This window comes from Salmo trutta, chromosome 40 (genome assembly GCF_901001165.1).
Source record: "Salmo trutta chromosome 40, fSalTru1.1, whole genome shotgun sequence".
In the NCBI taxonomy this organism is placed as follows: Eukaryota; Metazoa; Chordata; class Actinopteri; order Salmoniformes; family Salmonidae; genus Salmo; species Salmo trutta.
In genome coordinates, this window is record NC_042996.1 from 10,759,387 (window position 1) to 10,785,802 (window position 26,416).

The following is a 26,416-nucleotide window of genomic DNA, read 5'->3' on the forward strand; positions in this document are numbered from 1 at the left end:
AATCTTGGTGAGACACCATTCATTGTGAATGAGACCCATTGTTTCACTGTGGTACAGAGCGGGGTGATACCATTCAGCCCAGTGTTTCCGCGGCAGTTAATTCACTGTGGAGCTGCGCCATGGCAAAATGACTGCCGCCACGGCAAAAAATATGGGACAGGAAAAAATATTTCTGCCGAGGCGCACTTTGAAGATGCTAGAACAGTCCACATTTACTTTTGCTCTGCAACAAAACGAGTAATGAACAGAAAAATCAGACAACCCCATAGTAGAATAGTTGATCCATTTACCTAGGCAGCTTGTTGTTGTTACTTTATTTCTCAACTCCTAAATATTTTGCAAATGGCACCATTTTAAACCCAGAGTTTTTAGCAGCTGCATGGTGAAAAACCTTAACACTCTGCAATCCACCACGAGTATATAGGGGAGAGTGGGGCTGAATGGAACACGGGTCAATTGTAGGGTAACTTGGGGTAAAACGAGACCCTACTGCAATCTTTTTTTTGGAGTGACAAATTGTGAGGGGGGGGGGGGGTTCTGAGAGAAGTACAGGCAGGGGCGGTTTACCCCAAGTTACCCTAACAGGTAGGCCTACATTATATTCACTGTATTTATGCACGTTTTTTTGGGATATAAAATGAATCAATATGATGATAACTTGTTAAAAGATCACATTTGGGATTTAGCTAATGATTAGCAATCCCATGCTTCAGCCTATTTATTTCTAGCCACTATGCTGCATCAGTTGGGCTACAGGTGATAAGGCTTATTGCTAATATCATACCTGATAATATGGACCATGAATAGGCTATAAGCATGGTCCAATATGTTAAAATCATTTTACCAAATCACTTTACCAATATGTTATTGGGCTTATTTCTGGAGGTGGAAATTATATTTTTTACGGTGTTAGCATATTTATTTGAATTCAATTTGGAATGAAATGTCCTTTTAAAAAGTCAAAAGAACTGAGATTCATAGTCGTTCTACATAAAAGTTATCCAGGGAAGCCAGCTACAAAACAACAGGGTTGCTCATCTGCATTTACCCTTTAACAACACCCCCCCCCCCCGCCGGCAGAATTTTTTTTATTCAATAAAAAAAAATACAAACTTTCCCGACAACAGTGAAACTTCCTCTGCATCAGCATTGTTTGAGCCAGAGAGGGCAAATGTAGCCAAATGGCCCAGGTCTGGTCTAAGGACTTTTGTTTTGAAGTGCTGACAAAGGAAAGCAGTCTGGCAGACTGGGCTAGGCAGGGCAGCAGAGTTGCGTGATTAGTGCATTCCTGCACTGCCGCTCCATTGGCAAAACAGTTAGCACAGAGACAGCGGGCGGGCTTAGAGCAACAATGACAGGCCTGACACACGCACTCTCTGTCAGAACAATTCCCTGGTGGTAATTTGCTCATAAACCCACCAGTCCATTCCATCACTCCGAGACATGAGACAGTAGATTAAAAATGGCCACTGTGTTACCTGAAAACCATTACTGAAATCCTCCTACCGCTCCCCTTAACCCGGCGGCGCAGGAAAAGGGAACACAAAGAGAGTAGAAATGACAAAGATGGAGGTCACCCCAGAGAGAGTGACGAGAGGCATCACATCATGCCAGGAACATACACCAACAGTTTCCATTAGTGGGCCGTGTGGGTGGTTGACAGTTGACACACCAGGTGTGGTTCCGGGACAGGTGGCTGCGGGATAAGAGGCGTCTAAAGGTCTTCACATTCCATTGGTTACCATCAGCACAGGACAGCCACATGGCAACTTCCTTCCTCGTTTATCTAAACAACACCCAGAGGGTAAAGCACCATCTCTGTTGTGTATTAGTCTGTCTACCGTAGCATTCATAGTATACATCTCCTTCTGCTTAAGTCTTGCCTGCATAGAGGATCACCCCAGAAATGTGCAATGGACCCAGTGTGGCTTTCAAGGGAGCTGGAGGGTCCAAAGTGGAAAGACAGAGAGACAAACAGTCAGTGTAAATGGCCAAGAGCGCAGCCCAGCATGACGTTTGTTATTCATGACAAAGAAATCGCTCCCTGCTCCCCCCACGAGGATCTGGGAATGTTACTGTCTAGGCAAATTAACCTCCTCTCTCCCTTGCTCTCTGGATCTGAAGACAGACCAAGATGGCCACCGCCATTACCGTGTCTACGACCTCAAACCCCATCACTTCTTATCTGGCACAGAGGGAGGGGTGGCAAAGGAGAGTTCAGCATGTGGGGGGGAGGGGGGAGTGAGAGAGAGCAAAAGAGTTAGAGTTCGGGGTGCAGATAATGGATTTCTCTGGAAGTAGACCAACAGGTCAAGCATGCATTGGGTAACAGTCTCCAAGAATTAATCAGGGGAAATGTGTGGAGAAGGAGAGAGGCAGGGGAAGTGAGATAGAGTGAGTGAGAGAAAGAGAGTGAGAGGGATAGTGAGGATTTCAGAGCCATGCACACATGCAAGCAGCCACATTCAACCAATGAGTTCACAAAACAATCATAAGGCAGAAAGCGAATGCATGCCTGCATAAACCAGACAATGAGGAAAAACTTCAAGGTGAGCTAAATCTCAAACACCACTTGGAGGCATACATCTGAGGCATGCACGATTTTGACTACATCTAAAAATAGGCAAAACACAAAAGGGAAGGCCTCCAGTGCGAGATTATGGGGAGATATCAAGTCACAGCACTACATCATTTATCACAGCTAGCTGATAGCAGTTCCTTGAATATTTTAGAACCAAAGCGATCCGTTAGCCTCCTTCAAAGCGCCATTCGGGGATGAGAGGGAAGGAAAAGGACCGGAGAGGGAGGGGGCAGCGTTTCACATGTTATCAGGGAAGCCAACTGGAAGCATGTTCATCTGATTAAATGGGACTCTGGCAACCGTGTGTCTCCACAATATAGATTTAATTACCTGATAAGGACAGCAGAAGCCAACAGGTTTAAAGCGGGTGCCTTTGTGTTAGTGATGGTCATACAAGCACCTTATTTAGGCAACTACCCCTGCTTTTCCTATTGCATCCTTTTATATCTACGCCGATGATGATGACGACGGTGTGAATTCACCATGATATAAAACAATGCTAATGATCGGCGTAGCAGTACAACGTATTTGGATGATTGATCTAACGGGCCTCCCTATAGTTATATTATTGTAATGGCTATACCATATCTGATATCTACACTGTGATAGGGTTATATAATACACTGTTCACAAAATCATTACATAACAAGCCTCCATGACCAATTGATCCTCAACCAATAATCATTTTAACCTAAAGCACTGATGTTTATACTGGAACTCTCTCAGCATTTGTTTAAGTAGGCTGGTGGCAGACAGTGTGCAAAGGGGGAGTTCTATCCTTACACGTCATTGCAGAACCTCGCCCTCCATCTCTCCCTCTCTCTGCATGTGACAGCATGCTAGATCTCACTGCAATAATTCATCCAATGGAGAAAGGAAGCAAAGCGAGAGATAAAGGTTCAGAACACTGAGGTCTGTACTTTCTCAGTAATTATTCCAGAGATATCAACCCTCCGCAGAGAGGGAGAAAGAGAGAGAGTGACAGGAAACCAACTGCTTCCAAACTACAGGCATGTGACATCAAAGAAGCATCACCACCTCCAGGCATTTTAAAAGTGTCCCTATAACTCAACAGTTATTCATCTGCTGCAAAACTACTGCCTCAACTTCTCCAAAGTAGATTAAGCGTGAGCGAGTGAGCGAGCGACTGAGTGAGCGAGATCACCCCAATCCATAAAAGTGGAGACAAATTTGACCCCAATAACTACTGTGGGATATGCATCAACAGCAACCTTGGGAAAATCCTCTGCATTATCATTAACAGTAGTCTCGTACATTTCCTCAATGAAAACAATGTAGTGAGAAAATGTCAATTTGGATCTTTACGCACGACAGACCACGTGTTCACTCTGCACACCCTAATTGATAAACATACAAACCAAAAACAAAGGCAAAGTCTTCTCATGCTTTGTTGATTTCAAAAAAAGCCTTTGACTCAATTTGGCATGAGGGTCTGCTATACAAATTGATGGAAAGTGGTGTTGGGGGAAAAACATACGACATTATAAAATCCATGTACACAAACAGCAAATGTGAGGTTAAAATTGGCAAAAAAACAATTTCTTTCCCCAGGGCCGTTGGGTAAGACAGGGATGCAGCTTTAAGCCAGGACCATAAATACAAATTCCATCTAGACACCGCAGCCCTAGAGCACACAAAAAACTTCCACAAAGCTGTGAATGAGCTGAGAGACAAGGCAAGAAGGGCCTTCTATCCCACTCAAAGGAACATAAAATGACATACCAATTAGGATATTGCTAAAAATACTTGAATCAGTTATCGAACCCATTGACCTTTATGGTTGTGAGGTCTGGGGTCCGCTCACCAACCAAGAATTCACAAAATGAGAAACACCAAACTGAGACCCTGCATGCAGAATTATGCAAAAATATCCTCTATGTACAATGTAAAACACCAAATAATGCATGCAGAGCAGAATTAGGACGATACCCGCTAATGATCAAAATCCAGAAAAGAGCCGTTAAATTCTACAACCACCTAAAAGGAAGCGATTCCCAAACCTTCCATAACAAAGCCATCACCTACAGAGAACCTGGAGAAAAGCCCCCTAAGCAAGCTGGTCCTGGGGCTCTATTCACAAACACAGAGGCCCAGAACAGCGACACAATTAGACACAACCAAATCATGAGAAAACAAAAAGATAATTACTTGACACATCAGAAGGAATTAACAAAAAAACAGAGCAAACTAGAATGTTATTTGAATTGAATTGAGAGCGAGCGAGCAAGAGAGATAGCAAGAGAGAGAGAAGCAAAGAAGAAAGGAGAGCGAGGGACTGTTGGGAACATGAGGAAAAACCTGACAGTCTACATGTGACTGCTGCAAGGCTTTGTGCCTCCTATCTCCTCCACAATCTGTCTGAAGTGTCTAACGTGACATATACTTTACGTTCCTCCCCCTGACTTTTAGCAGCGAAGAGAAAATTCAGAAAACCCTTACTCACCGTCTGTCAACACTGCCTGTTCCAGGAAACTAAAACTTGCCCAACAATAATACTAATAATTAGGTATTATGTTAGAGAACACCTACTGTGGCTTGATGGTGGTGACAACCTCATTTTGAGGGTTTGGGGAAAAGTGCTAAGTTACTCTGATAGAAGACACCTCAAAGTCAATATGTTTTAATGATTAAGAAACTACCCCTACTGTGGTTTTACCATTGTGCTCGGGACAATATGTGGTTTTGGGAGTAACATTGAGGGAAAATAAAGCGCACCTTGCATGGCATGCCTAAAGAGTAACACAATCTCCCAATATTCTATGTCGGAAATGGTTAAGACATGTTTTGCATTCCTATGAGAAAGGGGGCTTTGTGTACAGTGGCCATTGTGTTAGGGCATTGGCAGACTAGAGTAGACCATGAGTCATCGAGAGCACTGTCTGGGTTCCAAGGAGGAGACATTGGGATCACTGGGAATTGTGGGAAAGGTTAAGTCCATGTTTGATCGGGAAAAAAAACAGCATTTCCCTATTCCCCTTTTCACCTGAGAACTATAGATGTGCAGACATGACACAGAACATGAGACATGGCATCAGTACAAGAGCTGAACTGTAAAGAGAGTGATTTTAAATGTCTATTGTTCACAGAGCAAATAGCTTTTCCTACCAAGGCTGCTGTGTTAGCGTGGGGGGCTAACGGCGAAGCTCAGGAAACAGGAAATTCAATTTCACGTGCTGTGCTAACCACATCAAAAAGCTGCTGCTGCAGTCAAACTCAATTTCTGGAAACGTCCTTGTAAAATCTGGGAATCAGCTCTTTCGGGAGCGCTCCTTGTGAAGATCATTGTTCTCCTGGTGGTATCTGAATTATACTTACTGGGAATACTGGGAGAACGTTCACAGAATGAAGGCTAAGTGATTTATTCTGTGAGAGAATATCTTCCTGACCACTATAACCCACTGTCAAGCTGTTAACACATTTTAAGAGAGAATCAGAAACAGGAAGCCATGATTCACTACTACGTTATACTGCTTGGCACAATGCCCTGACGTTACATTAAAACGACAAGTATATAACTAAGTTAGGTAGATAAATAACTAAAAGACAAGTGTTCAATATAAATATCATTATTATAACCAACGGGGGAGTGTTGTCATGAACAACTGCCTGATATTAATATGTTAAATTGGCTAATGCCTTAGAGCATTTCACTGCATGAATTTGGTTGACTTTCTTCCCATGCATTCCTTTGAAAGTTAAATTCCATATACCCAGAAGCATGCTGTTTGCATTTGTATCATTCCCGTCAAAAGGAGAGTTGACTGGTGGCACTCTGTCCTCTCTGTCCCTTTCTCCCGCTCTAGATAATGCTGGTCCGTGGACTATTTGCACTTGATTGTGTGACCTTTGAGGCTGGGAAAGATAAATCCAGCGCTGTGGACAGACGGAGCAGGCAACACCAGCCCCTTCATCCTGCTGGAGAAGGATCCAGCCATCTAGCTTTCACCGCTGGCCCACATGGGAAAAGGAAAGAGGGGGGAGAGGGACGGAGCGAGAGACGGAGCGAGAGAGCGAAAGAAAGAACGAGAGAGAACCACACCTCATGTTTACTCATGAGCCCGGGCCACACAGAAGGAGGAGCAGTGCATCTCCAACTCTCTGGACAGTGGACACAAACAAACACGGTCTGGGCAGATTAGACTAGAGGACTGCCATGCAAATGAGCAGTTTCACAAGATAAGCCAGAGAGGAGTGACCTCTAGTCCCCAGTCCAGAGAAAGAAAGGAAAGAATGCAAAAATGTGGAACCGGCCTAACATAAACAAATCATGTGTATCCACAGGCTAAATACCATGCGAGGACTCAAGCAGCTAGCCGAGCATAAGAGAGGAAGAATAAGAAATGGAAAAAGGGAGCAGAAAAGGGGACGGGCGGAATCCCAGACCAGGCATCCACAATCAATGAGGGCATTTTGGGGATGAGAATCCCATCGGTCACACCAGAGTGGAGCGTTTCATTGGCCGTGCATCTTTTAGGAGGCCGCTGTGCTCCACAGACAAAAGCTTCATACCCACAGAGGAGCGGAGGCAACATCGCGCAGGGCAAGCCTGCTGAAAATTACCATTTGGTTTATTCTCTCTGAAAGTGCAGTCATCACCCAGGAGATTAAAGGGAGGCATTTGCCATCTCTCAGAGACTCTTACTCTTCAACTTAAACTTTTGTGCAGAGTTTTAGATGAGAGGTGATGAGGGGGTGATGCAAACTGGCAAAACCAATTAAGCCTGCATGAATTATGCAACAGTGTACTTTTGAAAGAGAGGAGGGGGGGGGAACTTCCAAACTGATACTTATCAGTATGCAGAAGGAGATTGTCTAACAAGAGATAAGTGCTGGCGGGGACAGAGCAGTAACAGACTTCATTGCACTGATCTGACCACTGGACAGTTTTACAACGTAAGCGAGCAGATGATCTACAGTTGAGGTGTGAACAGACTCCTAGAGACAAACAGGGAGGAAATGACATGTATATGCTGTGTCTGTTTGGAATTACATTGCCGTTCTGAGTGTTGCTGTTTAATATAACCCTTTGTCACTGTGGAATTGCTTGCTACTGGGCAATTCAACAGTAACAGAATTACGCTTTGCCTCAGTTGTTTGACTTTAAAATGTATGCCAAAAACCATTGATTTCAAAGTTTAACAAACCATACACAAGGACTACTTGTAACAATTTCCTCTGAAAATGGTACAAAAACGAATTTAGTGGAAGAACTGTGCAGATGCACATTTTTGCAATGGAATTAGGGTAAAATCTCCCATATGTCCAAAAACGTAAATATCTGCCCTGAATTAAGATTCAAAGATGTCTGCAGAAACAATGCGGTGTCAGCTATGACATAGCACCTTGAGTTCCAAAACAATTGTTTAGGTTATTGACCTACAGTAAGTGAAGTAGATTTACACCCGGTAAAGGAATTCCGGTAACGGAATTACATACTGAGTCCCTGATCTGTACTAGGCTTCAGTGGTATACCGTATACTGGGGTATTTGGAAAAAGACACAGGATGTTCTCTCTATACCGTCAATACAATTTATTTGACGTTTTTCAATAAAATGTGAATATTTGTAGCTACTTTAAGTTAATACTTGCAGTCAACTGCAATACATTAGGATATAAAGCAGATTGCTTTCTTCATTTCACCCGTCACATTAGTTCACATTACGAAGCTTACCGTAGTTCCCCAGAACAGTTGAGCCAGTCACGTGTATGTTTGTAAATAGCACAACGGGAGAAGGCATGATCTGGTGAGTCCATAGCGTTTTAAATCTATCGGCAAGTCTCTGTTGTGCGGTGCACATAAGGTGAAGAAGTTACACTTGTATGCAATTCACTACAAAATATATGGCTTTCTGCCAGAATTCAAAGGAGGTCCGAATGAGTTTTTTTCCCCGTGCTTCCCACTAGTGTTTTTTTTCTGCTCTGTTTCTGCTCTGTTCTTCTCTGTGTGCACATGCTGCTCTTCCTTCAGAAAAACATGCATCACAACATTGTACATGTGCGTAATTTCTCTCGCTTGTAAATGTCTACACTCACCAAAAATGACATTTGGTAGCTACGCTTGTATAACTTTATGAGCTGGATTTGACAGTCTTTGCAATTCGTTTGGTAATGCTAACAAGTGAAAACTAACAATTTGCTAACGGAATTACAAGTTTTAATCACTTAATGATAAAAGTCAAATCACTATAACTAATTGGTAGGTCTATCATTATTTGTTACTTCTATGAACTTTCATTATCCTCCCTTTCTCATGAGAGAAATTAGAAAATATCTTAAAGATGTTTTTGGTAATGGAATTACAAGGCAAAATTTCTTAATTTACAGAAGCTTAAAAATTTAAAAAAATACTAAATATAAAGTGTTGATATTATTTGGCAGGAGTCTTCACGTCAACATTGCGTTTTGATATATTTCTGATACCGTTTAAGACTTCTTCTGGTTTCTAAGACCCCTTTTCCATCGGTTTACCCAGAAATCAAAGCCTTTACTTATGTCAAATTTTTAAGATGGAAAATGGTTGTGCCTTCATTCACTTGGCACCCAATTTGATATGCTATGATGAACTTAACATGTTGGAGCTCATGGGTCCTTTGATGGAATTCCCCTACAGTGAAAATACATTTCAAATATGTTTGGGGAGGCCAAAGTAGTGCTACTCTGTTTAGTTTAAACTGCGATGGTGGGCAGGTCACTGTGGTCTTGGACAACGGCTTCTCTCCGAGCTTTCACTTCGAGGAAAGATACCATACATGCCAACACCTCTTCATAATGGCTATGATTATCAGTGATAAATGGAGGCTCACCAGCCATGCACTTGACAGCTTGTAAAATGCCAAGACACATGCAATGGGGTGTAATAAACCAGCCTTGAGTAACCAGAATGACCCTAGATACTTTAGCTACGTGGACAGTCTGTTTTGATAGGACGTGTGATGAGGAAAGTGTACCTATTGACAGGGCGTGTCCATATTGTCAAGATTCCTCAGCTCCGGGATGGGGACACTGACACAGGGTTTGTTGATGCATCTGCCCATGTGATTCTACGGCACCGCGTTTACTTTTCATGCCAGGCCACGTGTCACCTAAGGCCACCGGGTACAATACCAAGCAATCTCTTCTGATAGCAGAAGAATGGAACCTTTGGCTGGGTTAATCGTCACCGTGGGCGTTACAGAACGCACAACCGTTCTCTATGATGGGATGGCACTGAGGGGTGTAAGCAATGAGGGGTGTAAGCAGGAGCAAATGGTCTGGAACAATGGGGCGACTACTAATCCGGTTGTTCTGCTCCGTGTCTCTGTTGTCTTTGGGCCTTGTGCACCTCGTGCCTCCTAGCAGCCTCAGGGAGGAAACCAAGCCTTCCTCCGGACCCTAGCACATGACTGGCATGATCCACATAACAGAGTCTTTAAGGCTTCCAGCACAAAAATAAAAACTGGGATTTGGACAGCATTCCAGTGCCCCAGAGGCCTGCTGGAAGCGAGGAAAGATGTGAGAGGTTGGGGTGTTGGTTGGAAGCCCATCTCGGCCACCTGGGAACACATACGTGGGTCACATGGGATGGGCGGAAGGTAGGTATGCTGCCAGCAGCAGCCAATCGCTGGTCTGTTGTGGACATTGTGGGGTGCGTGCCAGTAATGCGTCATAGTTCAACACAGCTAAGTTGGCCCTCCTTCTACCCACAACAGGATCAGAAGAGGAAGGATACACACACAGACACAGAGACACACAGAATGAGGTTCCAGCTTTATAGCCAGGGGTAGGGTGGCATGTAGTTACTTTCATCATCTGAAACACATTCATTCGTCTTTGTTTGGTTCAACAATTTAAAGATCAAGGCTTTATATCCACAGGCACTTTGAACCCACATTTTCATTTGATTTAGAGTGTTTATCGGCTACATTCTCAAGCTGTTTACCTGAACCACTTTTTCATTTGGTTCCTCTTTTGATGTGAGCCTGCCTGGCTGTATTTTCCATAAATCAACAAGATGAGCCACACTAACAACATACACGTCAACAGTCAGAATATTCAATTTCTTCAAAGCATTATGAATCCCTCCCATTTCTGCAGCTCCAACAAATCAACTTAAGCCTCCTCAGGTATGCATGTAAAGTGAATGTGTTTTTAAAGATGGAGAGCTAGGCTTAAGACCCCCACCCCCCACAGTCCTCCCAGCAGCACACAGTGGAATGCCAAACACTCATGACAGCCTCCACCTGTAGATCACCAGCCATATTCCTACACTCAGCTAGGTGTTGCTATGACACCCAGAGGACACTCTCTCCCCCATATCCACACGGTGAAGCAGAATGAAATGAGCAAAGACTTTTATGACGTATGATTTCCATGTTTATTATTCATCACCTTGGTTAGCTAGATTGTTATGCTGCCGTGTCTGATACCGTAGCCTACTTCTGCTGACGCTTATCAGGGGACAAAGTCTGACAGGGAACAATGATGCCATAATGGGAGGAGAGAGAACCCATTGGCCTGTGGTGGTGCTGGATCTCTAGCTGTGTGTGCAGTACCAACATAACATTCTGGAACTCTTTTAGAGCCACTGTATGTTGACATATCTACAAGAGCTCATCCATAAAAATGAAGAAAGGTTTTACCAAGAATAACACTCCAAAACAACGCTTCCGTGCCCATAGAAAGAGGAGAGAAAGAAACAGACAGAGATAGCAGCTGCATACTATTCTGTTCTACTGTAATGAATCCAAACATACAGTTCTCCTGAATGCCTAATGATGCAGTGGCCTGATTACAGCTGACTCACAAATCCCCCACTGCTGCCAAGCACACAGGAATGTCCAACAAACAAGTTACATTTATGCAGGAACACGCACACACACACCACAGCTACTGTCAATCAGCGAGCTGATCAGCAGACAAACCCCAATCCACTGAATCTCTCTATGGGATCTCTGCATGCAGCAGCTGAATGTGGCAGCCCAAGCTTCCACAAGAACACAGTGGGGGGGCTAAGTGGCAGGTTCCAAAGGGGAGGCATGAAAACCACTACCCCATGCGTCCGTGTGAAACCATAAGCTATTAGCAGATATCAGGGGCAGGACATTTCACTTACAATAACACGCAACAGTTCATGTTAATACTGTTAGCGTGATGGCTGGTATTGGAGGGAACAGATATGGAAAAAGGAAAACTTAAGCCTAAACGTATGACAGATGAAAGGAAATCACTGTCTCCACATCTGCTAGTGGATTATGAAGGTGTTAACCTCAATGAGGAGAGACAACGACTTAGAAATCCCCATTTAGTTCAAAGGAGAAGGCTTCCATGTTCCGTGACACAATTCCAAAGCATTGGCATTTTACTCTAGGTCTTACTGTAAATCCCGAAGTGCCTCGCGGGGAATTGGACACAAACAATTTGGTACTAACGAATAGTTTAAAGTATGGGTCAAGCACACACACCAAGAGGGAAGATCAGTCACGCTATGATTTACTATTCGAACAGTTGACCCAATCTTCAGTCACATTTCACAACACAGTAGGACATTAACCTCAACAACACCTTATTAAGTAACCAACAAGTCTCCCATATCGCTGAAACGTCCTGGTTTTGATTGTGAGTTATTGATTGGCCCCTCAGACAGCCACTGCGTCATCCAAGCAGTGACAGAGGAGCATGTCATTTCTCACGCAAACAAAATGTGCAAACAGGCGTCTCTGTAAAAGGTAGATTCATAGGGTCTGGCGTATCACTGTCCATTGGGACCATGACTGTGTGGGTCTGTTGTGCTAAAGGCTGGGCTGGGGGGAGTTGTTACTCATTCACCAGACATGTGCTCAAGACATCAATGCCCATTGACCCTGGGCAATCAGGTTTGCATTCTTGGAGAGAGGCAGAGCAGGGGAGCATTCTTTTTTGGACAATAATAATCTACCACATGGAGCTCCTATAGCCTCATAACTAAAAGAGCACTGACCCAATTACAGCAGAGGAATCTATGGCCTGGGTTAGAACAGAACACTCTACAAACCTACACATTTGGAACAGGACTCCAAATTAGGCAGGCTAGTTTCTTGTCAGGCCTGCTGAAATGCATACATTGTAAAAATACTCCTGTGATCATGTTTTGTTACAAAACGTTTAAAACTGGATTCCTTGCCAGAAAGTGAGCTCATTAACCTGTGACAAGCAAAGAGGATGTGGGGAGTAAGCAGAGGCCAGGTCAGTCAGAGAGCTATTAGAGGAGCAGCCAGGACTACTGTATTCTGAGTGAAGGCTCCAGTTTTCACATATCACTTAATCAGACCAAGGGTATGATTAAACCTGACAGGGTAATGGACGGCTATTCACTGGGCCTCACCTAGTCAGAGGGCACATTAATGAGAGCTGTCGTTTACGCAACGTTCCACAAACATGCACAAAACCCTGTGCCACAGCCCATTAGTGGGAGCAGGGTGTTTTATGAGGTGCTGCGAGACCATTGGGTGCCCCCTGTATTAGGGGCCTACCTGGTAACCATGTCATGGAACAAGGCAAACAGTAGTTTCACATTCTTCCTCCTCTACAACTTCCTTTGGAATTTCCCTAACTTTCAGCACACAGCTCTATTGGAACTTCTTTCTATTAGTCCCACCCCCCTTAAAACCTGTTTTGCGAAAGATATCCTCGTAAACAATCAACAACTCCTGCTAATTAGTCAACCTGTCAAATGTTCTTGTAAACTCACATAACTGGCAAAGGAGCATGGGTATAAAATAAACACTCTTTGGATTAGAGTTGAACATAAATTCAAATTCCTTTGTTCCACCAAGAACCCAAAACCCTGCCCAAATAATTCCTTGCTTATCCAAGCCCATGATCCAATCCCTTTGGTATTTCCAGTGATGATGTGACCTTGTTTGGGAAAGGTTTTAGGAGCAAGTAAAACAGGCTCCACCCAAAGGCACACTTACATTCCTTTAGAACAGACGTATAGAAAGCTTTACATTTTACCTAATTACCTTACAATTAAATAACACCCTATTGCACTGATACTCAAAACTTTCCCTGGCCATTGCTTTCGTGCCTATTAGAAGACGTGAGTGACAACTCCATTCAGAACTGCAGTCAGTGGGTCGCCTTTAGAACAGAATAATTTATGATCGTACTACAGCAGGAAGAGAGGTATCTTTAGAGGTGGAAACTGAACACAGATGGATGAGAGAAAGTACCACAGCCCCAGCATAAGGTACAGAAGTAGTGGAGCAAAAACGTATACAACTCCCAGAGGACAGGCAGAGAGTGTAGCAGCACTAGGATGTGTGATTTGATTTAACCAAAAGGCTCCTCAACAGCTTCTACCCCCAAGCCATAAGACTGCTGAACAATTAATAAAATCGCCACCAGACAATTCACATTGACACTGCATTTGTACACCGCTGCTACTTACTGTTTATTATCTATGCATAGTCACTTCACCCCCACCTACATGTACCAATTACCTCAACTAACCTGTACCCCCACACACATATTTTGATTTGTTTAACACTTTTTCGGTTTCTACATGATTCCATGTGTTATTTCATAATTTTGATGTCTTCACAATTATTCTGCAATGTAGAAAATAGTAAAAATAAAGAAAAACCCTTGAATGAGTAGGTGTGTCCAAACGTCTGACTGGTACTGTACATGTCAGTACATACACACAACAAGAAGGTCACATGGTGGAGAGGCGTTATGCATTCCCACAATGCCACAGCTTCTTGTTGTGAGAGTCAGAGTCTTTTCGGTCTGTCTGCAGATAAAACTCAACTCACTCACCTGGAGAGAGCCTGTTGTGCATATATCCAGAGCTAGATATGATCCCCAAAAAAACTGTTGCAGTTTGAACTCAAAATGATAACGATAATCCAACCAATCAGGCTGGAGCTGTGGCTTTATCTACCAATGGACCATAAACATTGAGGCAAAGCCAACTGTCAATGGGCACTTTGTTGAAGCAGATTCTCATAGGAAAATAAATGTTATAATCACATTGCTTTGTCCGTGGAGTGAAAGACATCAGCATGATTATGTACAGGTAACTCACACTCCTCTTAGCTCATGACAGATATGCATAAACTACACAAAAGTGATTCAACAGCAACCAGGAAGAAGCTCTGAGAAATCCCCTCGGCTATACCCTGTGGCCCTATCCTTTTTACGTTTGACATTTTAGTCATTTAGCAGAATTAGGGTTGAGTGCCTTGTTCAACGGCCCAATGACAGATTTTTTTACCAAGTCGGCTCTGAGATTTGAACCAGTGACATTTTGGTTCCTGGACTAGCGCTCCTAAAATCGCTAAGCTACCTATCACCACAGTAACGGAATTACGCTGAGACTCATTTGAAAATGTATGCTAAACAAAAACTACTGATTTCAAAGTTTAACAAACCATACAACTCGATGCACAATGACTACTTGGAACAATTTACACAGAAAATAAACAAACATTTACTGGAAACAGTGCAGATGCAAATTATACCAACAGAATTACAGTACAATCTCCCTCAGTTTTATTCTGTTACCACACTTTGTATCTGCACAGTTCTTCCTGTGAATGTGTTTTTGCTCAATTTCCTGTGGAAAATGTTAAAAGTAGTCCTCGTACATAGAGTTGTATGATTTGTTAAACTTTGAAATCAATGCTTTTTTTTGGTATACATTTTTCACTTTAAAAATGTGAGTCTCAGCGTTTTCCATTAACGTGGAATTGCCCAGTGCTAATTGGCACCAATATGTAGCCTGCCCTATCACACAGCCTGTTCACAGTTGCTACTGACGAACAGCCCTGGGTGTTCCAGACAACAGCAGCCGCCTTTATCAGAGATGCAGCCCAACACATGAAACAAAGTTCACGCTCCTGAGTGAAAGCAGAGCCTTATAAACACACTGCTGGTCATAAAACATGGATGTCCCCAGACAATGAGGCTCATCAACTAGGCCTAAGCCACGGTGAGGCCAAAAGGAAACGGATCACTGACAACACACACATCCTAAAGAGAGAGAGAGAAAAGGAGAGAGAGCAAGTGTCTCGGGCGAGGTGAGTACTCACTCAGACAGCGTTATCTTCAAACGCACACATCACTTAAGCAGTATTCCGTTGTTCAGTAAGTATTCGTTAAGCGGGTCAGAGGTCCCCAACAGCCAGTAGACACATACCATTCTCAGTCAAAGAGGGTGAGACGGACAGGGAGGCTGAAACAAGACACCTTCCTGGAATGCAGGAGGTGGTCCTGATTGACACTCCACAGAAGAGCCAGTGTTTGCTTCGGTTAACCATGAAGCCATTATCAGCCATTCATAGGGAGAGTGGCACGATTGGGTTCCCTATTGCTCTGAAACCCCCTCAACAGCTATTGTGCCCCACAGAACAAGCAGGCTGATTATGCCCCAGCATACCTATTCAATAAAATTCATGACACAAGAGGCCTTGTGTGAAGAGGGTCCAAATCATACAGCGATCGCGATGTCATGGTTTAGATTTACCATGGGAAATATGCAGTGCAATAAACACAGGCAATGTTGTTGCATGGGGCATGATAGCACATAGTTTGGCATGATCTGTGAGGCTGAAACCTAGCTTTACGGCTTGGCTTCTGACCAGCCTCTCAAACTCCTTGACTGGCACTGCCGACCGCCTAATAACAGGCTGTCACCAGCCAACAGACACTGGTCAACCTCCAGGTGAAACGCCACAGAGGGCAGCATGCTCTGGGTCTGGGCAGCTGTCAGAAAAGCCAGACCCCTAATATGTAGACTACACTCTGTGGCTTCAAGGCACAGAGCCAGTGTCAATGTCATAAAACATGGCCATTATACGGTGCCTTCAGAAAGTATTCATACCCCTTGACCTATTCCACATTGTTGTTTTAGCCTACATGCAAAATGAATTACATCTCATTTTTTGCTCACCCATCTACACACAATAACCTAGAATGACAAAGTGAAAACATGTTTCAGATGTGCTACTTTATTGACAACGAAATATCTAATTTACGTAAGTATTCACACCCCTGAATCAAGAGGTTAGAATCACCTTCACCTTCGATTATAGCTGTGAGTCTTTCCGGGTAAGTCTCTAAGAGCATTGCACACCTGGATTGTACAATATTTGCACATAATCGTTTTTAATTCTTCAAGCTCCGTCAAGCCTCGCTATAGATTTTCAAGTCGATTTAAGTCAAAACTGCAACTAGGCCACTCAGGTACTTTCAATGTCATCTTGGTAAGCAACTCCAGTGTATATTTGGCCTTGTGTTTTAGGTTATTGTCCTGCAGAAAGGTGAATTTGTCTCCAGTGTCTGTTGGAAAGCAGACGGAACCTGGTTTTCCTCTAGGATTTTGCCTGTGCTTAGCTCTATTCCGTTTATTTTTATCCTATAAAACTCTGGAGTCCTTGCCGATGACAAGCATACTCAGAACATGATGCAGCCACCACCATACTTGAAAATATGAAGAGTGGTACTCAGTGATATGTTGAGTTGGATTTGGACCAAACATAACACTTTGTATTGAGGAATTAAAGTTAATTTCTTTGCCACTTTTTTTGCAGTTGTACTTTAGTGCCTTACTGAAAACAGGATTCATGTTTTGTAACATTTGTATTTTGTACAGGCATCCTTCTTTTCACTCTGTCATTTAAGTTAGTATTGTGGAGTAACTACAACTTGTTGATCCATCCTCAGTTTTCTCCTATCACAGCCATTAAACTCTAACTGTTTTAAAGTCACCATTGGCTTCATGGTGAAATCCCTGAGTTGTTTCCTTCCTCTCCAAGCAACTGAGTAAGGAAGGACGCCTGTATCTTTGTAATGACTAGGTGTATTGATTAGAGGTCGACCGATTAATCGGAATGGCCGATTAATTAGGGCCGATTTCAAGTGTTTATAACAATCGGTAATCGGCATTTTTGGACACCGATTACGGCCTATTACATTGTACTCCACGAGGAGACCGCGTGGTAGGCTGACTACCTGTTATGCGAGTGCAGCAAGAAGCCAAGGTAAGGTGCTAGCTAGCATTAAACATATCTTATAAAAAACTATCAAATCTTAACATAATCACTAGTTAACTACACATGGTTGATGATATTACTAGTTTATCTAGCTTGTCCTGCGTTGCATATAATCGATGCGGTGCCTGTTCATTTATCATTGAATCACAGTCTACTTTGCCAAACGGTGATTTAACAAGCGCATTCGTGAAAAAAGCACTGTCGTTGCACCAATGTGTACCTAACCATAAACATCAATGCCTTTCTTAAAATCAATACACAAGCATATATTTTTAAACCTGCATATTTAGTTAATATTGCCTGCTAACAAGATTTTCTTTTAACTAGGGAAATTGTGTCACTTCTCTTGCGTTCCGTGCAAGCAGTCAGGGTATACGCCTGGCTCATTGCGAACTGTGTGAAGACCATTTCCTCCTAACAAAGACCGTAATTAATTTGCCAGAATTGTACATAATTATGACATAACATTGAAGGTTGTGCAATGTAACAGCAATATTTAGACTTAGGGATGCCACCCGTTAGATAAAATACAGAACGGTTTCGTATTTCACTGAAAGAATAATGAACGTTTCTGGATTTGACCATATTAATGACCTAAGGCGCATATTTCTGTGTGTTATTATATTATAATTAAGTCTACGATTTGATAGAGCAGTCTGACTGAGCAGTGGTAGGCAGCAGCAGGTTCATAAGCATTCATTCAAACAGCACTTTCCTGCATTTGCCAGCAGCTCTTCGCTGTGCTTCAAGCATTGTGCCGTTTATGACTTCAAGTCTATCAACTCCTGAGATTAGGCTGGCAATACTAAAGTACCTATTACAACATCCAATAGTCAAAGGTATATGAAATACAAATGGTATAGAGAGAAATAGTCCTATAATAACTACAACCTAAAACTTCTTACCTGGGAATATTGAAGACTCATGTTAAAAGGAACCACCAGCTTTTATATGTTCTCATGTTCTGAGTAAGGAACTTAAACGTTAATTTTTCTACATGGCACATATTGCACTTTTACTTTCTTCTCCAACACTTTGTTTTTGCATTATTTAAACCAAATTGAACATGCTTCATTATTTATTTGAGACTAAATAGATTTTATTGACGTATTAAGTTAAAATAAGTACTCATTCAGTATTGTTGTAATTGTCATTATTACAAATATATATATATATATTTAAATAAAAATGTACATTTTTTAAAATTTTATTTTTCATCTTTATTTTTTATTTATTTATTATTATTTTTTAATCGGCCGATTAATGGGTATCGGTATTTTTTGGTCCTCCAATGATCGGTATCGGCGTCGAAAAATCATAATCGGTTGGCCTCTAGTATTGATACACTATTCAAACTGTAATTAATAACTTCACCATGCTCAAAGGGATATGCAATGGATGCTTTTTTAATCTATCTACCAATAAGTGCCCTTCATTGCGAGGCATTGGATTGAATCTGTGTTTGAAATTGACAGCTGAATTGAGGGACCTTACAGGTAATTGTATGTGTGGGGTACAGAGATGAGGTACTCATTCGAAAATCATGTTAACCACTATTATTGCACAACTATTATTATTGCGCAACTTAATGAGACTTGTTAAGCACAGTTTTTGCCTTATTTAGGCTTGCCATAACAAAGGGGTTGCATACTTATTGACTCAAGACAATTCAGCTTTCATTTTTTATGAATTTGTAAACATTTCTAAAAACATAAATCCACTCGAACATTATGCGGTATTGTTTGTAGGCCAGTGACACAAAATCTTCATTTAATCCATTTTAAATTCAGCCTGTAACACAACAAAATGTGGAAAAAGTCAAGGGATGTGAATACTTTCTGAAGGCACTGTATAAACATCATTTCCCTGATGGTGGAAGTTCTTAGAATAACAGGACAGACATATTACTGAGTGGCGGACTGGTGGTTGACAAGCTTTCATCAGCGTCCCTGCTGCCAGGCTGTGACATGATTTAAGTGCAATAACAACGATACTGCTCCCTCTGCACATTTTCAGCATACTCATGGAGACTTTTTTCCATGACTGTGCTAGACAGAAGGTCTTCATAAACACTCCACCAAAACAGACATGTTTATGTGGGCCTTTTGAAGGTCAGAAGAATGAATGTTTTAGAACCCATTTGATTACTTCTCATTAGTCAAACTATTATTTTCCATTAAAATACATTAAAATGTTCGTTTCTTAATGATAATGACACAACCTAAGAGACAGATAAGTCCATCTTTTATGCCGTCTTTTCATAACTTTTGTTGTTGTTGTTGTTGTTGCATAGGCCTAAAGGTTGCCAGTACAGAGTGTAAACTGTCTCATCCAACACCATGCGTCATGCTTATTAAGTAGGCGATGATTTTTAAACAAATTAAAGTTACAAACAGCTTGGACTCACCTCGGTGGACGGCATGCTGACAACACCTGTTGATCTGCGCTTCTCCCTCAGCTTTCTCTTCTCTATCTGTCCTTTCCCCTTCCTGGCGCTTGGACCACTGTTTTTCTTCTCTTTGCCTTTACTGGGTGAGGGGCTCTCCTTGTCACTGTCATGGTCATTGCATGCAGTGGGGCTGGACTCTTGTGGGGTGCAGGGCACTTTCTCCGGCTGCGGTGTCTTCTTCAGGTTACTCCCCGGTGTATCCGCTCCTCTGGCGGCTGGTGTCGGGTGTGGGTCATCGTCAGGTCTCTTCAAGGCTGAGGAGGATGATGAGCGAGCCATGGGGTAGGATGTCCCGCGGTCCGGGTTGCCGTTGTTGTTAAGTTCGGTGTTCGAGGTAGCATTGCGCATCTCACTTTTGTTGCTGTGGCTCCCCAGGGACGCGGTGGCAGGGGAAATACCACCAGTGCACGCGCCGGTGGCCGCAGCGATGTCCCCGAGCATTTTTGCCCTCATTTTCTCCCGTTTAGCCTTCCATTCCTCCAGAAAGTCTGTCTGTGCATTTGGTTTAAATCCACCCGTTGCCATTTTCCTTTTTTTTAGTTTTGTATGTGTGGGGTTTTCACCAGTGGCTTTACTACGTTTGTAAACTACGCTCCTTCAGCAGGGATTTGTAATTTCCGTTTTTAAGTCAGGTTTACCGTGCAATCGTCCTTCGCTTCTAATGGCACCACATTTCTCAAAACGATTCGGTCTGAAGGTAATGGAGAATCACGGTTAGTGATAATTTGGTCCCAACTTCAATGAAACGACCTCACTTCAAAATTACTATCCGTGTGTAAAGTTCATCACATTGGACGTGTATCAAGTTGTTTTCACAACCTAGCCTTCCCATAAACAAACAGGGGTTTGAACTATAAATAACTCTTCGAAGTTATTTTATCCCCAAAAAATGTTAAAGTAACTTATTGGAAATAACATGACTCATTTAGTGAACAATTGTAACAGTGACATGCGTTTCTAAGAAGACTCACCTGTTATTTTGCAGTGCTTTCGCTCTCTCAGGTGAACATTCCGTAGGAATGAATTGTAGCCTACTTCACTGGCAAACTCGATTAGTCACATGCAACCTAGAGATCAGTGCGGCTCGGACTCAGCCCCCTCTCCTAGGCTTCTCCGAACCCATACGAAGACTCACGAATGCATACGAAATTAAACGGTTGTAGCCTGTTCTGTTATTATTAAAAATGTTTGGGTTGTACTTGCTGTGTCTAAACACCTTTCGTTGATCCCTATTTTCCAACTAAATGTTTCTTTTTTTACAGCATCTAGGCTACAGGGTGGAAATAAACAAAAAGAAAAATGCCTAATCATAGACTATATAGTGTATATTCTTCTTAACCTATAGGCAGTATTAGTGGAGGCTGGTGGGAGGAGCTATAGGAGGACGGGTTCACTGTAATGGTTGGATGGAATTAATGGAACAGAGTCAAACATGTGGTTTCCATATGTTTGATACCTTTCCATCAATCCCATTCCAGCCGTTGTGGCTCAGTTGGTAGAGCATGGTGTTTGCAACGCCAGGGTTGTGGGTTCGATTCCCACGGGGGACCAGTATGAAAAAAAAAATGAAAAAAAAAGGTATGAAATGTATGCATTCACTACTGTAAGTCGCTCTGGATAAGAGCGTCTGCTAAATATGTAAAATGTAAAAAGTTACAAAGAGCCCATCCTCCTATACCTCCTCCCACCAGCCTCCTCTGCTATGGACAGTTTGTTGTTGACGCTACCACGCAGATCCCACAGAAAACCTCCCTAAGGTGTTGGATGAGTCACCCAGCCCTGGAGTGCATCAGAGATGAACATTATTCATCTCTCAATAACAAAACAGGCATACCAACCCACAACAACACTATATGGCTATGTGTGAGGGTCATGATGTAAGTGCATAGTTGTTTCCACACTTCCTATAAGAGCTGGTTGAAAATAACCCAAATGGACACAGGTTGAGTGAGGGTGCCAGGCTGATTCATAGTGATTGTAATACAGCCATATGGATGAATGGGAGAAGACTCACTCAGAGATATCCTAGCCAGGTTCAAACAAGACAGTGACCTTGACTGAACAGCCAGTATGCAGCCAATAGCATCTTTACCATTCATACCACACCAGATGAAGTATGTGAAGGCAGTGGGTGCTTACAGTGTAGGTTCTCTTTGGGTTGATTAGGTTCTGTTCGGTTTGAGATATTTTACAATCATACCAAACAGAACCTGAGTACCCACTGTATTCACATAACAAGCTGTGATTATGTGAATACGGTCGGTGCTTATTTTCAGCTCTCTTGCAACATGCTTTGGAAGCTGCCATACCTCCTGGAGTTATGTACATTTTATTCGGTCCTCATGTTTATGGATCTCTGTTTAAGGAAATATACTGCTGCATCTGTTGCGGTGTAGCGATGGACGCAGAGCTCCAGTGCAATAACTCTGGTTGACATTAGTAGGTATTCAGTCTGTGTTCATTACCATTCATAGCTTAGCTGTGCTGCTACGCTGGGTTGGTTACTGCTGAAGGAGTTTTTTTTAAAACCTTTAGCAGGGAGTACCATGGAGACCAAGGCCTCTTTTCCAATTGATAAAATGTGCAACATTCAAACATACAACGTAATAAGAACATACTACTAGCAATTTAAGAAGCAAAACACATTCCTCAACAACGAGGTCATCCATTAGCAATTGAACTCACCTAACATAGTCTATATAATAATATACTGTTTGTAAACGACATATATTAGACAGTATTGTACATGTGCCGACATGATTGATTGGAGATAAAGGAGAAAAGTACCTATGTGAAAGGAATTAGACACCTTTGTCTAAAAATAGAGGCTGATCTAAGGGTCGAGGTCACACTGCTGCATATTTAGAATTTTTCTGTCTGCTTTTTGGGAAGCTGAAATACGAGAGGGCAGTTGTTGTCGCTCACAGCGGTTCACTCCATGCCAACACAAACTGTGCTCCTCTTTCAACTAAACCCCACTTCGCATTCCAATAATGCATTTCCACTGGGAGAGATACGTGTGTGAACTCCCTTTCTGAAAGTCTTAGTGTTACATCTTATTTCTGGTGGGTTAAAGACCTTCTGTAAAAGCAGTCTGACATTTTAAATAAATGCCAAGATAACTTTTTCCTCCATGTTACACATAGCCCAGACTGCACATTTGTGGTGGAGTTGTAGAAAAATACAGAGAGCAGACAAACAGTAAAATCTTCATAACCAGTAGCCCAAATTTATTCTCCAAACATAACATAATATCCACCACTTTTGGTTCACAGTTTTTTATCCATCCCACAGTTAAGTATTACATTAAAAGTCATGAGGTGGCCTATAAAATGAAAATGATTTCCCTTTGTTCAGTTTCAACTGGAGCTTTTTGTGGATATAAACTTAGACTGAGTGGACAAAACATGACATAGACTGACCTGGTTAAACCCGGTGAAAGCTATGATCCCTTATTGGGTTGTGCAACTCAGTATTAGGAAGGTGTTCTTAATGATTTGTACACTCTGTGTATTTTTTATATATTTTTTTTTATTTCACCTTTATTTAACCAGGTAGGCAAGTTGAGAACAAGTTCTCATTTACAATTGCGACCTGGCCAAGATAAAGCAAAGCAGTTCGACACATACAACAACACAGAGTTACACATGGAATAAAACAAACGTACAGTCAATAATACAGTAGAAAAATAAGTCTATATACAATGTGAGCAAATGAGGTGTGATAAGGGAGGTAAAGGCAAAAAAAAGGCCATGGTGGCAAAGCAAACAATATAGCAAGTAAAACACTGGAATGGTAGATTTGTAGCGGAAGAAAGTGCAAAGTAGAAATAGAAATAATGGGGTGCAAAGGAGCTAAATAAATAAATAAATACAGTAGGGGAAGCGGTAGTTGTTTGGGCTAAATTATAGATGGGCTATGTTCAGGTGCAGGTGCAGTATATTGTAATAACTCTATGAAAACATTCACATTCTGAAGGGATACTCTCACCAAACGGCATCATCCCTCACCACTACATAACATTCCCTTCTTTACCCATTTTGGGTCATAATGCTTAATGTTATGGTCTGAGTCATTATCTCCTTTCTGTTAGTGACTGGACAATCAGATGCACAACACAGACTGCACCATATGCCTTACAAGTCTTGTGAGTGTGTGACATACCAAAAGAGCTGAGGAGAAGGCATATGCCTCTCAGTAGCATGTACAGCATGGCTGACTGGCCCTCTGGAAGAAGCTTGGCCAGAGGCAGGAAGGAAGTGAGGCAGAGACGGACAACAGCCCTGGGTGAGAAAGGAGAGACTACCCCAAATTACATGTAAAGAAGTCGACTAGCCACATCAGAACCAGATCATTCTCCACTGAACCAAAGGCCCCAGTCAGGTTTAGGGTTTGTCCCCTGCCTGTACTCCTCTGGTGATGTGGACTCTGACTCCATGGATCCATTCGTCTCTCTCTCTGTCCAGTATGTGTAGGTCCGTTACCCCTCCTGTGCCCTCCAACGGCTGCTCATGCCATCTGCGGGGTGCCATCTGGTGAGTGTGATGTGGTGGGTGACTAAGTGGGACAGTTAGCCAACATGTTCCATGTTCTGTACCACTGAGTCAGTACATTCCTCTGCTGATTGGCTTCTACTGTGGTTTAGCCAACAGGATGTCAGCTACAGATGTTGCATCAGTAGATGTATCGTACCATCGTAGGCAGTGTGCATGAATCGATAGCCCTGTTTATGTCTGCCGTTAGCATGTATCCTTCATCCACCTGATCTTGACCTGATTTTGTCTATTTACACGTATAAGATCTGATCACAGTCAGATCACAATGCGTCTTTTAATCATCTACTGTACACTAAAAATGTGGGCACAATCAGAATGTGGACAAGATCAGGACAAAGGCTGCATGTTTGAACCAGGTATAAACAGGGCTAGAATAGGCTCATATGGTTAGCTGCATAAAAGTGGTGTTGTCTTGTCTGAACTTGCTTTGGTCTAATCCACTCCTATATCCTGAGTGTCTGAATAATATGTGGTTTGTCTGCTGCAGTAAGGCTATATTTATGACTCCCTGTTTGACACCTCAGTGAGAGGGAGCGGAGAGTATGAGGGTGGGAATGGCAACTCCCAATGTTATGTAACACCGTTCCCAACCGCCCTACTGTACTGCATGTGGGGAATGACAGCAGACACAGAGACAGATAGACACAGAGGCAATTTGAACACTTCCAAAGCACAATGTTCTTCTAATTGCTCCAATTAACACTGCGTTTTCGTTAATCATGCATCCAACTCGTTTGAATAGTCCAATCTACCAGATCTGTGCTCCCGTAATGCGAGTATGGCACATGTTGTAACAGCCCGGTCAGCTATTGTACCATTGTCTGTCTGTGGAGCAGAGGGGCTTTGTTCACCCAGCGTGTCTGATATGGGCGGCAGAGAGCTTTGTGCTCGTCAGCTGCTCTGCTCTGCCTCTGTTAGTTAGCTCACACTCTGCTACTTCAGCAAAGTGCAGGACAGAGGAAAGGGAGATGAATAAGGCACAGACAGCAGTGGAAAAAATGAGGAGAGAGGGAAGGGATCAGAACGCGGTGTATGACAGGAGCTGCTGTGGAGATCTAATTCCCCCCTCTGGGTGAATTCAAACACAGAAAAGCACATAATCTTATGGCAGAACAGTTGTCAGGAATCAAAGAATCAGGCCTCGCTACCAATCATGAGCTGCTTTTGGGGCTAAGCCCCCAGTGATTTGCTTTGAGCCTCAGTGAGGGAAAATTCTACCCTATCAAATACAACAGATGATATCTGCCTCTGATGAAATGTTTATGATTCATTCTATTTACCTACTGAAGTCTCACGAAAACAGATAGGTTGTCATCTAAATGTTTTCTGTCTGGTCCACAGGTTCATAGTGGAGATCATGCAAAACAGAACACATTCATCCTTTGCAGTGAGAAGAGTGATTCCAGCCCCTCTGTGTGTGTGTGTGTGTGTGTGTGTGTGTGTGTGTGTGTGTGTGTGTGTGTGTGTGTGTGTGTGTGTGTGTGTGTGTGTGTGTGTGTGTGTGTGTGTGTGTGTGTGTGTGTGGGTGTGTGTGTGTGTGTGTGTCATTAAACACACACAGAAACCACCTTAACCGTCCTCTAGATGTTTTTGGTTTGATCATAATGATATCATCAGATACTAATAAGAAGTCCACATACGCATTGTCCTGACTATGTTTCACAAACACTCAAAATGCAAGCTTATGACCATTTCTGGTCTACAGTACCATTGTACCCTCTCCCTTTGGGATGCTGGTAAAGCAATGAATTGACTATACTAATTAAATCCATTTGTTTCTATAATTATCTCTGG

At 42.6% G+C, this 26,416-nt stretch overlaps 1 protein-coding gene across 3 annotated transcripts in view; it reads right to left on the reverse strand.

Moving 5' to 3' along the window:
• LOC115179970 (PRKC apoptosis WT1 regulator protein) overlaps nt 1-21,278 on the reverse strand; it is a 76,653-nt gene extending 55,375 nt beyond the window's left edge. For all 3 annotated transcript variants that reach the window (XM_029741792.1, XM_029741793.1, XM_029741791.1), the window contains exons 1-2: nt 21,038-21,278; nt 20,025-20,757 (exon numbers count right to left, since the gene is read on the reverse strand). In XM_029741792.1, the coding sequence (XP_029597652.1) occupies nt 20,025-20,591 (567 nt within the window). In that variant the 5' untranslated portion in view covers nt 20,592-20,757; nt 21,038-21,278. The remainder of the gene's footprint in view (nt 1-20,024; nt 20,758-21,037) is intronic.
• Between the last annotated feature and the right edge of the window lie 5,138 nt (nt 21,279-26,416).